The 13759-nt window shown below is 39.6% G+C and overlaps 1 protein-coding gene across 3 annotated transcripts in view; it reads right to left on the bottom strand.

Annotated features, from left to right (window-relative positions):
* Nucleotides 1–13759, bottom strand: part of GLIS3 (GLIS family zinc finger 3) — a 499006-nt gene that overhangs the window by 483771 nt on the left and 1476 nt on the right. For 2 of the 3 annotated variants that reach the window (XM_033237228.1, XM_033237227.1), the window contains exon 2: nucleotides 938–1423. The exons of the other annotated variant lie outside the window; for it this stretch is intronic. In XM_033237228.1, coding sequence (XP_033093119.1) covers nucleotides 938–1325 — 388 coding nt within the window. In that variant the 5' untranslated portion in view covers nucleotides 1326–1423. The remainder of the gene's footprint in view (nucleotides 1–937; nucleotides 1424–13759) is intronic. 3 annotated transcript variants of the gene reach the window in all.

Genomic DNA, 13759 nt, shown 5'->3' on the forward strand with positions numbered 1-13759 from the left:
CTAGTAATTCTATTTGGTGGTGTAAGCATTTTTAACATAAACATTTAAGACAGAATGCTAAAAATACCTTAAGGAATATATAATTGTGCTATTTTATACAGCAAAGCTATATTTCACGTGGGGTACATGCTCTTTCTCTAAATACATACGTCATCTACAATATAATCTCATTAATTCAACATCAATTTCTAGAGATAGTGTGTCATTCAAATAACCTGCTATTCACCAACAATTATTCTTTAATTTAAAATATATGGTAATTCCAACGCTACTGAATTAAAAGCACATTCTCTCTGCACTTCAAATTGACCAGGTTTTCTAGTTCTCCACAAGCACCAAATACATCTTTTCATTATTCCCTTCTAGCTTGCTTCCCTCTTGCTACTAGCTGTATTATAAAAATTACAGGTTTTGCTCTGAAAGTAATTTTTCTTATCACTGATATGTACTGATTCCTCATTTTATTGGCTATGAAAATTTCTCCCTTTTTTATCACTTTCTTTCTACATTGAACTTTTAGCACTGGCATAAAGACAGTTCCAGTCACTCTTCTTGTCCATGGCCTGGAGCATTCAGCCTCCAGGGAATCAGGACAGAGCTACACGTATCTGGAGGGCAGAATCTTGCTAAACCAGCATTTACCCTTCCACCACAACCACCTAGCCTGCCTCCTATTTCTTATCTTTCTATCTTACTGTTACTCTGTTTCACAGTCCCAGGAGATGTCTCATACTCAGTATTTACCACTGTGGTCCCTTCCCCTTTAATACATACACACCCACTCCCTTACTGAGCAAGCTATATATCATTATGAGACCATCAACTTTGCCCCTGACACTGAATCATGTATTTTTCCATAGGATTTGCTGGCAGAAAATGGGATAGGGGAGAAAAAAATTGTTTCCATTTTTAAAAGATCCCAGAAAGACAATCCTACCTTTCCCAGGATTTGGAGGAAAAGGGCTTCCAAACTCCTGCTGCTTTGGCTTTAAAGTATGTGACCCTGACATGCCTCCAGCCTGAGTGACTTGGAATCGCAGCTTCCCATTGGTGAGCATTTGTCTCCTGGGGCTCAAGGCAGGCAGATGGATGGGGCTCTCAGCCACGTTGTTCTGAGGAGCCATCCCTCCTCCTGAGGGCATCTTGAGATGGAGGTTGTTAGCAAGGCTTCCCATAGTGGGGCTTGATGTGCTGCCACAGGGCGAGGGGCCAGGAGTCCCGGAGTGGGCTCGGATGGTAGGAATGTGGTGGCCACTGACCATCCTAGGCCCCTGTGGGGTTCCCGATGTCCGGTGGAGACTCATGCTGCATGATCTTCCATTCATTCTGAAAAAACTGTGGCCAAGATGGTCAAATATCCAATGTCACTAATGACTCCTTTCAGGCAAAGTCCAATAAGTTATCCATGGTGTGGGTTATAAGCCTGTTTAAAAAAATAAACGCAGGCATTTTTAAAAGCAAAAATGAAAATAAGATACGGTGAGTTTTTCAACCTGTATATCACTCACATCAGGAAGAAAAGAAGCACTCTTAGCAAGATGGCCTTTTATGTAGAACAGGGTCCTCAAATACATGGCTCATTGGCAGGCACTCTCCCCTTCTGCATTCACGGTGGACATGGATTATAGATCACTGCATTGTTTTGTTTGCCACTGAGCCCTTCTCAATACAGCACTCTTGGCAACTACAACAATCTACTGGTGCCAGCTTGCAAAACAAAATTTATTTTGCTCCCTAGAGGATCTTTCCATACAATTCATTTTTGCTACAGTGGGTCTTGGGAAACCCAAAAGCACCACCTACATGAGCTGTGAGACCAATGCTTCAAAGTTCCAGTAAACAACCACAAAGCAGACATGGCTCTAAATGAGACTATGGGGACACTAAACCATCTCTGATTTTCACTTTAAGAGCTATCTTTTCATAGTCCCTAGATTCGAAAAAGGTAAACACCTAGGCCTGGGAATACCACAAAATTTTCATATATCCATATATTCATATATTCAAATATACATGGCAGCATTAGGGTATTGGTTCTATAATGATCCTGAGTTATGGAGATTGGAAGAGAATCAACACCACAATACTGTAATCGTCTACTAAAATCCTAGAAAAGAGAAGGGGTGTGCAAAACACCATACGGGGAGCATAACGAGAGAATGTCCCTACTAAAAGCGACCTGTCCAGTATGTACATGATGCATGACACTCAATAAATCTACCATGGTTCCATAAAGCTTCCTAACATTAAGGAAGCAGAACGAGAACCAAGAGAAGTACTGAACATGATAGCAGGATATCATCACCCACCCACGTGATGACGCCGGGTTGTAAATTACTAAAGAAGGCCCTGCCCTCCCTTGACCAATAGCTCCCCAAAATGTATGCAATGAGGTGGTAAAGTGCCATGGTTGCGCCACTAGGCCAAATGTATTATAGACACTGTCACAATCAGTCTTTTAGAGATGACAGTCATGGAAAGAAGCCAAAGCTCGACAAACACAGGAAATAAGTACTGAGTACAAAGCAGGAGTGACCAGATATCCTCAAATGGATGATTCTTACTTTTTGTGTATGATCCACTCACAGTGTTGAACAAACATTTTTCAACTCAACTTCCAAATAAATTACTCCATAAATAATCGAGAAAAGGCTATCAAGGAGAAAAACTTTTTGTGAAGAGTTTATTTTTCTTTTTATTTTTAGAAAATCAAAAATACCTAATTTTAACTCAAGTACTATGCCTTCTGCAAAGTTTCCTGTGTGTGCCTACGTTGAGGAAATTCAAAAGTAATTAACAATACAAAATTTAGAATGTTTTCTTCATTCTTAGTAATTCTCTATTTTCACTAAGAATTCCATCAGTTTGTGACATTTAATACTATCATGCCATCTAGTCCTGGAAAACACTCAACCATATTCCTTTAAGTCAGGTCTCACTCCTGCCCTCTTCTCCCCTGAGTACAAAGCAGGAGTGACCAGATAACCTCAATTCTTACATTAGAAAAATTCCAATGCTTTTTATGGTACATTTATGTAGGAGAACTCCTGTGTGTCACCAGTCAGTATGCTGATCCATTCATTGGTAGATCATGAGCAATAGTCATTTAATGTCTCTGTACTTTGCCAGTAAAATTGGCCATCTATTTTCCTCTCATTGATAAAATAGTGTTCTCTGAGCACTTTGAACCCTGCAGAAGAAAGCACTTATTCAGCAGAAACCCCCCGCCAAAAAAAGGCAAAAGAAATATGTCATATTAGCCAATTTTTTTAAATAAAGAATTGTTCAACATGACTGGAAATATGAGTCAGTAAGACCATGTTCCAAGTGACAAGTGTCTGCAGATTTTCAGACTGTGCCCATTTCCAGGTTTTCAAAAATAAGGGAGTCATTTTTTGGCAGCAAGATCATATACGAGCAGGAATTCTCATCAAAAACCTGGATAAAAACACATAAGGAGGTACTTAGCATTAGGCATGATCATTAAGAAGGTGAGTTTGCAAGAAGGAAAAATAATTAGAGCACTGAGAACTTAATTAAGTATCAGGCATTCACACCTGCCTGTCTTGCAATGAATATTTATTTTATTTTTTTATATAAACTACACTCCTGTTTTAAATAGTTTTAGGTTGAAAGTAAGAACAACAACAAAATGTACTTAAATTTTATTACCGAGAAAGCGACAGCCAGAAAGTAAAGTGATTAATACCATAAAGAAAAAACCAATAGGCCAATGGCATGTGAGCTGAGCAAAACCAGCCTCAAGACAAAAATAAAAGAAACTAAACATGAAAATATGGCTAATATTCCACTTTTCACATTAATTATGCCAACAGATTTCTCAAACATTAGATATTAGAATGTAAAAATAAATTTCATCTATTTATATAATATTTTGCATACTTTTTAGCTAGGCCATATGATCAAGATATAATTCTAAGGCACTTGGTAACAAAAAAGGGATAAAATGCTATTATAACTTTTAAGAAAGGCCCTCATAGAGTCTGAGTGAAATGGCACTCAAAAAGTCAAGATACCCGGGTTCTACTTCTGACAAATCATTTATAACTTCTCTGGACTTACAGTTTTTCATCCATAAAAGGTTGAGGAATTTGGATCTATTCACCATGGTCTCTTGAAATTCTGTTATTCCAGGCAATTTAGAAAAGAAAGACTATCAAGAACACCCATTTGCTATACTCAAGAATAAATATGTAGATTTTATACTTATGGCATTTAAATCTGGAGGGTAGACATGGAAGCAAAAAACAATAGCATTCTCTACTACCCCCATCAAAGCGAAAGCTGATACAAAGGCTTGCCCATCAGCAATGCGTCTATGGCAATGCTAACCATGAAGAATACATTTTGTCAAAAAGGTAAAATCACAACTAATCAGTGTCAAAAACTTAACTGACGGGATTCCATTGGAAGAGCACCTTTCTAGTTAAAAATCCAATCACAATATTCTAGTCAGCATTTTCTCCTCTGTTCTCCATCCAACTACTCTCCTCTAGGCTACCAACAACAAAAACAAAAGAAACAAGAAGAAGAAAAAGCAAGGAGCATCCAGAGGTAAAAATTTAGGATATTTTGAATCTGACATAGTGACATATTTAGAGTTTTAATACTACATTGGTTCCTACAATGAAAATGTTAATTCTGCTAATATAAGTCAGCATGAAAGTTAATAAATCTTTCCTTTTGACCACTTTCAAACTCTTTGAACACAACTCTGTAAATCAGGTCAGAGAGAAAATTACTTAACCCCTAAGGAAACTAAGGCGCAAAACCATTTCGTAATTCCATGAGTTTTCTGAAAAAGCATGACTTTAATCAAAATATAAAATCATGACTCTATCTTCTACCCAAGGCTCCAGGCACTGTTCGTCATGGATTAAAAGATTAAACAAACGAAAAGCAATGTTAACTCATCCATTCCAGAAAATTTCAAGAACACGACTTCCATAATGCCTATTTACAGTCAAAGGCCCTTTCTTAGTAAATATCATTAATAGACTCATCTAGAGTCATAATTCATCTGATGAGCCAGTTAATTATTAATTTTCATACATCATTTCATTTCCTTAGGCTACATTTAGCCTTTGTTACATTTTCCATTTCTTATGCCACAAGCACTTCTTACTCTGCATAGAAAACCCAATAATGAGGCACAAAATACTGGCCAGCAAACAAACTGCTTCTGACTCTATTTCTTATGTATCTGTCTAAGCTATCTACAATAAGAGTTTTTATTGATCCTTTTTATTTTTTCCCTTCGGGTTCATGACTGTATAATTTCATTAATGCCGCCTTTTCAACATCACTGCCTTGATTGTTAATAGGCCCGTGCTATTCCCATGGGCTTCTCTTGTTACAGCTTTTGTAGCCAGAAGAATATAGAAATGAAAAGCCTATTGATAGATAATATAAGTTATTCTCATGCACGGCTGCAGTGTGAAGTACATTTTGCAATTCAGTCAAGGACAGATAGAGCTGAATGTTCTTAGATCCTAGGAGTTCATTTAAATAAGCAGAATGTACCTTGTCCTAACACAGGTGACTGACTCCTCAGAAAAGATTGTATAAACAAAAACCAATCATGTAAGTCATTTTATTGGCAACAATATAAACACAGCTATATTAGATGTCACCAATAAATCAAAATTATTCTTGTCTGCAATTTTAACAAGAGGAAAGTACAAACATGTGCCTGTGAAACTGGAGGATATTATAAAGGAAATATATTGGATGTGTACAATATTATTTCTCCAAATTGAAACTGGAGGATACTATATCATGATATGATAACCCATAACAAGGTAGAGTTTGATAATTTCTGTGGTTCCATAACTTTATTCATGAAACTAACAAATTCATAGAATTTACAATGGAAGTTACACAGAAACATAACTGAGGTAATTCCTCATTATTGAAATGTGGAGGAGAAAGTTAGGGAGGTTACACCTAATAACTATTATGTGCAGACCTATTCACTTGGGTACTCCCAAGGCCTAACGTTGTAATTCTAAGAAAATGAATATATTTATTCTGAACACCAAGATGTACAAATGTTACTTAAGCAATATAATCACCAATAAGACAAAATAAAAGAGGTTTCACTTATGAGTTATACCAATTGAAAAATATGAATACAATTTAGTGTCCTCTGCAGAGATTCTTCAAGACCATTCTTCCAAAGACCACTCAGAAAAGATAATGTAATGAACACGAGGGAGCTCACCTAATAGAAACTCTGACTTTGTTTTATCTGTGAATTCAAACCCTTTGCTATCTAATTAGAGATATACATGTTTTAACTTTTCATTTTTATATTTTATAAAATGTTCTCAAAAATTAAAATAATCTTTCCTAAGTTTATAGAGTGAAAGGACTGGCCATATCACTTTAAACTTAAATTAATGACTATGACATTCAAAATATGAGTAGTAAATATGAACAGGACACAGAGGAAAGAAAGAAGGAGAGAAAAGAAAGGGAGTAGGAAAAAAAGAATGACCACATCCAATTCAGGAATTTATACTCTTAGTCAATCCTCATTTAAAAATCAGAAGCAGCATTGAGAGCCTTCCATACAATGATAGTGGCTATAGATTGCTGAAGGAAATTCAGGACCTTCAGGAATATACTGCTGGAGGGCAGTATTAAAAGTTCAATAACCTCTCTTAGAATCTACTTTCCACTCTTCAGTGCATCTATATAACTTTCACATCCTCCTAGTTTACTAAATGTCACTACTTTCAGTAGTAATTACTTAGAAGTGTTTCATTTACTTTGCCCCAGTCATTAACTCATCAATGAGTACAGAAAGGTATAGAGAGCCATGGTCCTACCAAAAATGGCAAGAGAGAAGAGGAAAATTAGGGATTTTCTTGGTCAGCTATAAGAAATCACAGAAAATGAAAATGAACTTGGAACCAAAAAGATTTTTAAGAAAAACATAAATAGGTTCAGAAAGTACCATGTCTTGGGCCCATAGGCTATAAGTTCCTACATCTACGTTCAATGAAGTATTCATTTTAAAGTAGTGTTTTTCAAACTAGATTGCAATTCACTGGTGGTCCATGAAATTAATTATTCAACAGAGAAAGCATTACTTAATGAAATAGGACTACTAGAATAAAATAGAAGCTATTGGAGTACATCAAATGTATTAATGGTGAAGTATCTGTTTTACTTCAGTTATTTGTGGGTATACCTATCTGCCCATTTGTATGCATACACATCTTCTGGGTAAGACAAAAAATAAATTGTAGGGTGAGTCTCAGTCAAAACAGCATAAAAGTCACTGTTAAAAAGCAGTGGATTATTTGGACTATTTGTCTACCCAAGTACTTACCAAGAACAGCTGGAGGTAGAGACAGAGTTGAACAGTCAAAGTAAAATAAATAATAAAATATAGCTGGAATGAAGAACAGAAAAGATGTAAGGGTTTGACATTTTTGGCTTTATAAAACATAAGGATTCAATGATACAAACCTTCATTCCTACCACTGCTATCTTTCACTGTGCAGTAAATATCCATTGATCAATTGTGCTCAATAAGTAATAATTGATCAATCAACTGACAGAATCAGGATCAAAATTACCGAAAAATTTGAATCTTCTTCATTGCAGTGGACAGGTAACTTTCCCTGGAATAAAACCCCCCTCTTACACTGCTAAAGTGGGTAAAGTTTAAATTAACACACAATGTCTTTGAGAACTGAGTCTTTCAAAATGTGGTCTTAATATGAATTAGCCATGAGATTCTGAAAAGAGGAATGTGAAATGGAAAAATGAACACATTCCCGATGATGTCACTGCTGAATTAATTACCTGAATTGCAAAGAGTGAATAGCACATGGCCAGGGTTTGAGACACAAAGGCTTCTTCTTCAGAAATATAAAAGTAAAATAACTGGCTGGAGATTTTTCTTTCAAGGAAAAAAAAAAAAAAGCCCATCCTCACACAAGAGGGTACATAAGGAATAAAATGTGGCAAATGAAAAGAGCATTCATTATCCTTTAGTCTGTATAACTAACTACTTAGTCCACATGACTAGGTATTTGCAAGGCTAAAGATCACAATCCTTTAAAAAGGGTAACAAACATTTATCTATGGAAGATTCTAGAAATAAAATTTATCACTCCCTAAACCAAATACTCAGGCATCTTATTGTGTTCCCATCACATATGTAACTGAGTGATTTTTTTCCTTCAGCATAGTTATTGCTTAAAAGTGACCAATGTAACTATTTCTGGCTGTTGGTAGACAGCAGTTTTACAGAAGTTAAATTATGTTCACTGACATCACTGCGGAAGTATGAACGTCCACAACAATGACTAGGCCCTTAACCAACATGACAACATATTTATTAAAAAGATTTTTTGAAAACCTCCGTGAATGACTCAGCCAAGTTACAGACAGAAGTGGAATCTATCGGTCATGCTGAAAAGGTTGGGAAAATATTAATCCATTTCTTCACACACAAGAATAACAAGAATTCATAACTAGCCCTAGCATCTGGTTGGTTTTCTGTGTACAATATTCAGCAGGCCTACAAAAGAAATTTGATGGAGCTGGCTTAGAACTTTAGAAATCACTGGTATTCAGAAAGTCTGATCTCCTTATCACAGAGCATAGGACAGGTTATGATCTTGCACTGTGACGTCATCTGCCCATCTACAGTTCAGCAAGGCTTGCTGAGCCTGAAGGAGCATGCAGTCATTCTTGTTCCTGGCTTTGAAGAGATCACGTCAGACAAGGATGGCCCCACCAGCTTTCCTTGACTCAAGTCTGCCCTCAGCTACTGAGAACCTCATAATTCAAGTTTTACAAATTCCTTGATTTTCTTCCCAAAGTGGAACAAGATTGCATCTTTGTTTCTGTTAATTCTACAAATTGCCTTAGAGTCCAGCTAGATGGTCTTTCCCCTCCTCCTTTATTTTGCTCTCTTTTCCCCCAAATCCAGATCCTACTTACCCTCTAAGCCCACCCCAAATACCCACTTTAGGCCCTCCTTGATCCTTTTTTAGTCTCTACAAATCTGACCTGTAAAATGAGGATAATGTAATGCTACTGTGCATAGTTCATAACATTACAGAATAGCAGGCCAGGCATGGTGGCTCACACCTGTAATCCCAGTACTTTGGGAGGCCAAGGTAGGTGGATCACCTGAGGTCAGGAGTTCGAGACCAGCCTGACCAACATGGTGAAATCCCCATCTCTACTAAAAATACAAAATTAGCTGGGCATGGTGGCACATGGCTGTAATCCCAACTACTTGGGAGGCTGGGGCAGGAGAATCACTTGAACCTGGGAGGGGGAGGTTGCACTAAGCCGAGATTGTGCCATTGTACTACAGCCTGGGCAGTAAGAGTGAAACTATGTCTCAAAAAAAAAAAAAAAAATTACACAATAATAAATGAGAATCCACATCACATGCTTAGGACACTGTTCAGTACACGAAAGGACCCAATAAATGTTATTTTACTCTACACATCTCTCTTTCAACATTCATAACTTTCTATACTGCATTACAGTTACTTGTCCGTGTTTCATTTCCCTGTCTAAATTCTAATTTTATTGAGTTCTGGGGTTACAGATAATTTATCTTTGAACTTTCCCCAGCCCTTACATGTACATAGGTTGTTTTACACCTATATATTTATATTTTTCACCATACATTTATCATATATTTATGCTACATCTATATATTCACATACATTTATTCTATTTACATTGTTCATTCTGTACACTGATGTTTCATACTGAAAAGCATGGCATAAGTGAATTACACAATTATACCCCACATCTATAATTTATTGCCTGAATAAATACAAGTGAGGTGTGACCATAATCATGAATCCCATGGCTTATGGAACCAGTTTAATTACAGTTGCAAGTTTCCTAGTCTATTTCTTTCTCTACTAGGAAAAAGTAGCACAGAAATTCTATTCCCTTTTCTGGGGAGGCATTTTATTCTTGCCTTTATCTTGGCCTACTGGTGAACAATGAAAAATCCCAGCTAAAAGTTGCAAATGAACAGTTCAGTACTGAAACCAGGCACTTTTTTTTTTATTATTATGGGGGTTGCTGCCCCTCACCAAGGGACTGTGAAATACACTCTGGGTTGCCTTAGCGTAAGGAACTCCTCTGAATTTTCCTGCTCACCTACACTGGTGTCACATTAGACATTTCACTTGTGTCTGTTTGGTCTCCCTAACCAGACTGTCATCAGAATATAAATATGGCTTCAGTTTGGTTAGTGTTTTTCCTTAATTCTATCATATTAAGTAATGCCTCACTAATTTCTGCAAGCCAGACTGTTTCCATCATCTTTAAAGGGGGAGTCCAAATTATTTGACCTAATAAAAGGTAGTTGTGTTGAGCGAAAGAAGCCAGACCCAAGAGTGCATATTGAATTATTCCATTTACATAAGATATTTTTTTAAAAAAACAGACAAAACTAACCAGAAACCAGGGCAATGGTTACCTTAGGCAGAGGTGGTAACTGGAATGGAGTGTGAGAGATGTTTCTGGTGTGTTGATAATGCTCTGTTTCTTGATCTGGAGGCTAGTTATGTGGGTGTGTTCCACTTGCAAAAAAAATGCATCAAGCTTAAGATAAGTGTGCTTTTCCATAGGATATCTTATTTTATCTCAATAGAAAATTTGGCTTTTGTGTCGACTCTGCCTCAAGTAAGTGGGAAACTACAAAAGCTGGGGACTTGGACATCTTTTAATCAAACTATGTATCAATGTCATTTCAAAGGTTTTGTTATGTGTGATCTTCCTTGAATGAGAATGGCAACAAGTTTTTTTTTATCACACAGATTTCCTATGTGTCTTTTTTCTGCAGTCCTGATACAGTCTATGAACCAACTAAACTTAGGGAAAAGTCAAACAGTTAAGTCCTGTATCTCCACCTTATTTACAATATAATGCCCCCTACAGAAAATAATCACAGAAATACAGAAAATGACTTCTCCAGAGATGAGAAATGTGCATGTGATGCCACTTTCTCAGTTATCTCCTTCCAGAAGTACATCTTCTATAATCTGGGAGAAGAGTAAATTAACACTCCAACTCCAAAGATCAATAATTATGATATGAGAGAGACAACAGTGGAAAGAATAAACGTCCTTGGGCTTAATTTACTAGGAGGAGAAAAAAAAAAAAAAAAAAGACCGAGAACACTGAGCTCTCTTTCTGAAATGGCAGAAAGACCACTTTCTCCTGCATAAATGAAGGCAGGGCTGATACAAAACATTATCTGGCTATTATTTAACCTCCCCTACCCAGCCTATTTTAGCTCAGTAGGAATTTCACCCACTAGGTGGACCTTGGAGTTCATCCACCACCCCAATAAAGATTGCATTATTTGAAGCAATGATCACTTCTTCCAAGCAAACCAACAAACCCTAGGTATTCAACTTCTGATAACCTGCCTACTACTAAGGAACTTCAGTGGAATTAGGGGATTAAAGATGCTGTCCCCAAACCGGCCTAAGGTGACCCAAGGCGAGAAGTTAACAGCAGCAGTTAAATTGATCTACTCATACTCAAGGATTACTCAGTCTTCTGGGCAAGAGAAGAAAGCAATTAACAAACTACCAATAAGGAAAGGTGTTTTGAAAACAGTGGAAAAAATGCCCTCTACCCTTCCTTTCAAAAGTAACGTCAGAGCTAGTCTGGCTGCACAGACAACTAGTGAAAATATATGAAAACTGCAGTACGGTTATAGATGATCCTTACACTTTAGCTTGTTCTCAATTGCAAAAAAAAAAAAAAAAAAAAAATGCACATAATGTAACACTCTCCTGTCTAAATTGCTTCAAACTTTCTCAGAACGACCTTCATCGTGGTGGATTCTTTTTCTGCAAACCTTTGCAGGTTGCACCTGCTTCACACAGAACCACTGGAAGCAAACTAGGAGGAGACAGAAGAAATAGGAAGGTTTAAACCAACACAAATTGATTTTGTACCAAAAAAAGTTTAGTCTAAAAAGGGAGGTCCAGTGAGAAACAAGACAGAGGGGGAAACAGACACGTCTGGCTAACTCCCAAGGTAGAAATCATGACTCATCAAAGCTTTCAGAGGGGACAGAACCAGACTTTGCATTTGTCTTGAGTTCATCTTCGAGCCAAGAAATGGTCTCTTAACTGGTAACTGAGAACTTTAAGGGTTTGTCCTGGGTCTGTAACAGCTGGCTGTGAGGTCTTAGGCAAAACCTCTAACGTCTCTGAGGCTCGGTTTCCTCATCGGTAGGTGACTCCAAGGTCCACTCTAGCTTTAATAGTCTATCTGAGGCTCGGTTTCCTCATCGGTAGGTGACTCCAAGGTCCACTCTAGCTTTAATAGTCTATCCTTGGCCGGGCGCGGTGGCTCAAGCCTGTAATCCCAGCACTTTGGGAGGCCGAGACGGGCGGATCAGAAGGTCAGGAGATCGAGACCATCCTGGCTAACCCGGTGAAACCCCGTCTCTACTAAAAAATATAAAAAAAACTAGCCGGGCGAGGTGGCGGGCGCCTATAGTCCCAGCTACTCGGGAGGCTGAGGCAGGAGAATGGTGTGAACCCGAAAGGCGGAGCTTGCAGTGATCTGAGATCCGGCCACTGCGCTCCAGTTTGGGCGACAGAGCGAGACTCCGTCTCAAAAAAAAAAAAAAAAAAAAAAAAAAAAAAAAAAAAATAGTCTATCCTTGAGATTCCCGGTCCCATACTAACGGGAACTGGTCCACTGGGGGGAGCTGCAGAACTTCCTTCTTCTCACAAACTCCAGGGCCCCGGGGCCCCAACTCTCAGGAGATGCTGAATTCCTGGAGGAAGGTGGTTCTGCCGGCTCGGGGAGAGGGTGCAAGAGCAACCCTCTCCGTGAAACGGGGCCGCGACTGCACGAGTCCTGTCTCTACGGACCCTGCTCCCTGCGATTCCGGAAGTAGCTCCCTACCCCTGCCCCGGGTTTAGATGCTCCAGAGATGAGGGCCAAGCTTATACCAGGGCAGACTAGCGGCGGGCTCAAGGAGGCACACAGAGCAGGGGGACGGAGACCTCAGTCCTGGAGACCGCTCCTGCCAAGAGGGCTGGAGAAGTCGGGAGAGGTGCCGGAAGCCCGCCAGGCGGGGGAGAGGCGCGTGGGACAAGGCAGGAGGAGGGCAGCCCTTATCGGTTCCCTATCCCACTAGCTTCGCTGCTGGGGTCGGAAATCCAGGTTCCTTGGCGCGGAACTAGGGGCGGGTCCGGAGGCGGAGGAGACAGCGCCCGGCTGGGTGCGCGCGGCTGCGACCCCGTCACCCCCCCGCCGCCTCCGCCCCTAAACCTCGGCCCTGTGCGCGAGCGAGCGAGCGAACGCAGCAAAACAAAACAAACTAGTGCCGGCTTCCTGTTGTGCAACCCGCTCCTGAGTAAGTCGGGGGCCGAAAGGGCGCCGCGGCTGGGAAGCCCGGGCGGCGGGGACCCGCGCGCGCTGCCCGCCCCGGCCGGAGCCTGTAGCCCGGAGTAGCCATGGCCGGGCTCGCAGCCCCCGCACGCTGGCCACCGGCCCCGGCCAAGCCAGTGTCCTAAGCCTATGGTTTCCCTTCGTTTCTCGCCTCCCAAACACCTCCAACAATTCGGAGGGCGCGAACGCGGAGCCAGAAACCCTTCCCCAAAGTTTCTCCCGTCAGGTACCTAATTGAATCATCCATAGGATGACAAATCAGCCAGGGCCAAGATTTCCAGACACTTGGGTGACTTCCTTATCCCCGAGGTGACTT

This window comes from Trachypithecus francoisi, unplaced genomic scaffold (assembly GCF_009764315.1).
Source record: "Trachypithecus francoisi isolate TF-2019V2 unplaced genomic scaffold, Tfra_2.0 Lachesis_group16, whole genome shotgun sequence".
NCBI classification, from domain to species: domain Eukaryota; kingdom Metazoa; phylum Chordata; class Mammalia; order Primates; family Cercopithecidae; genus Trachypithecus; species Trachypithecus francoisi.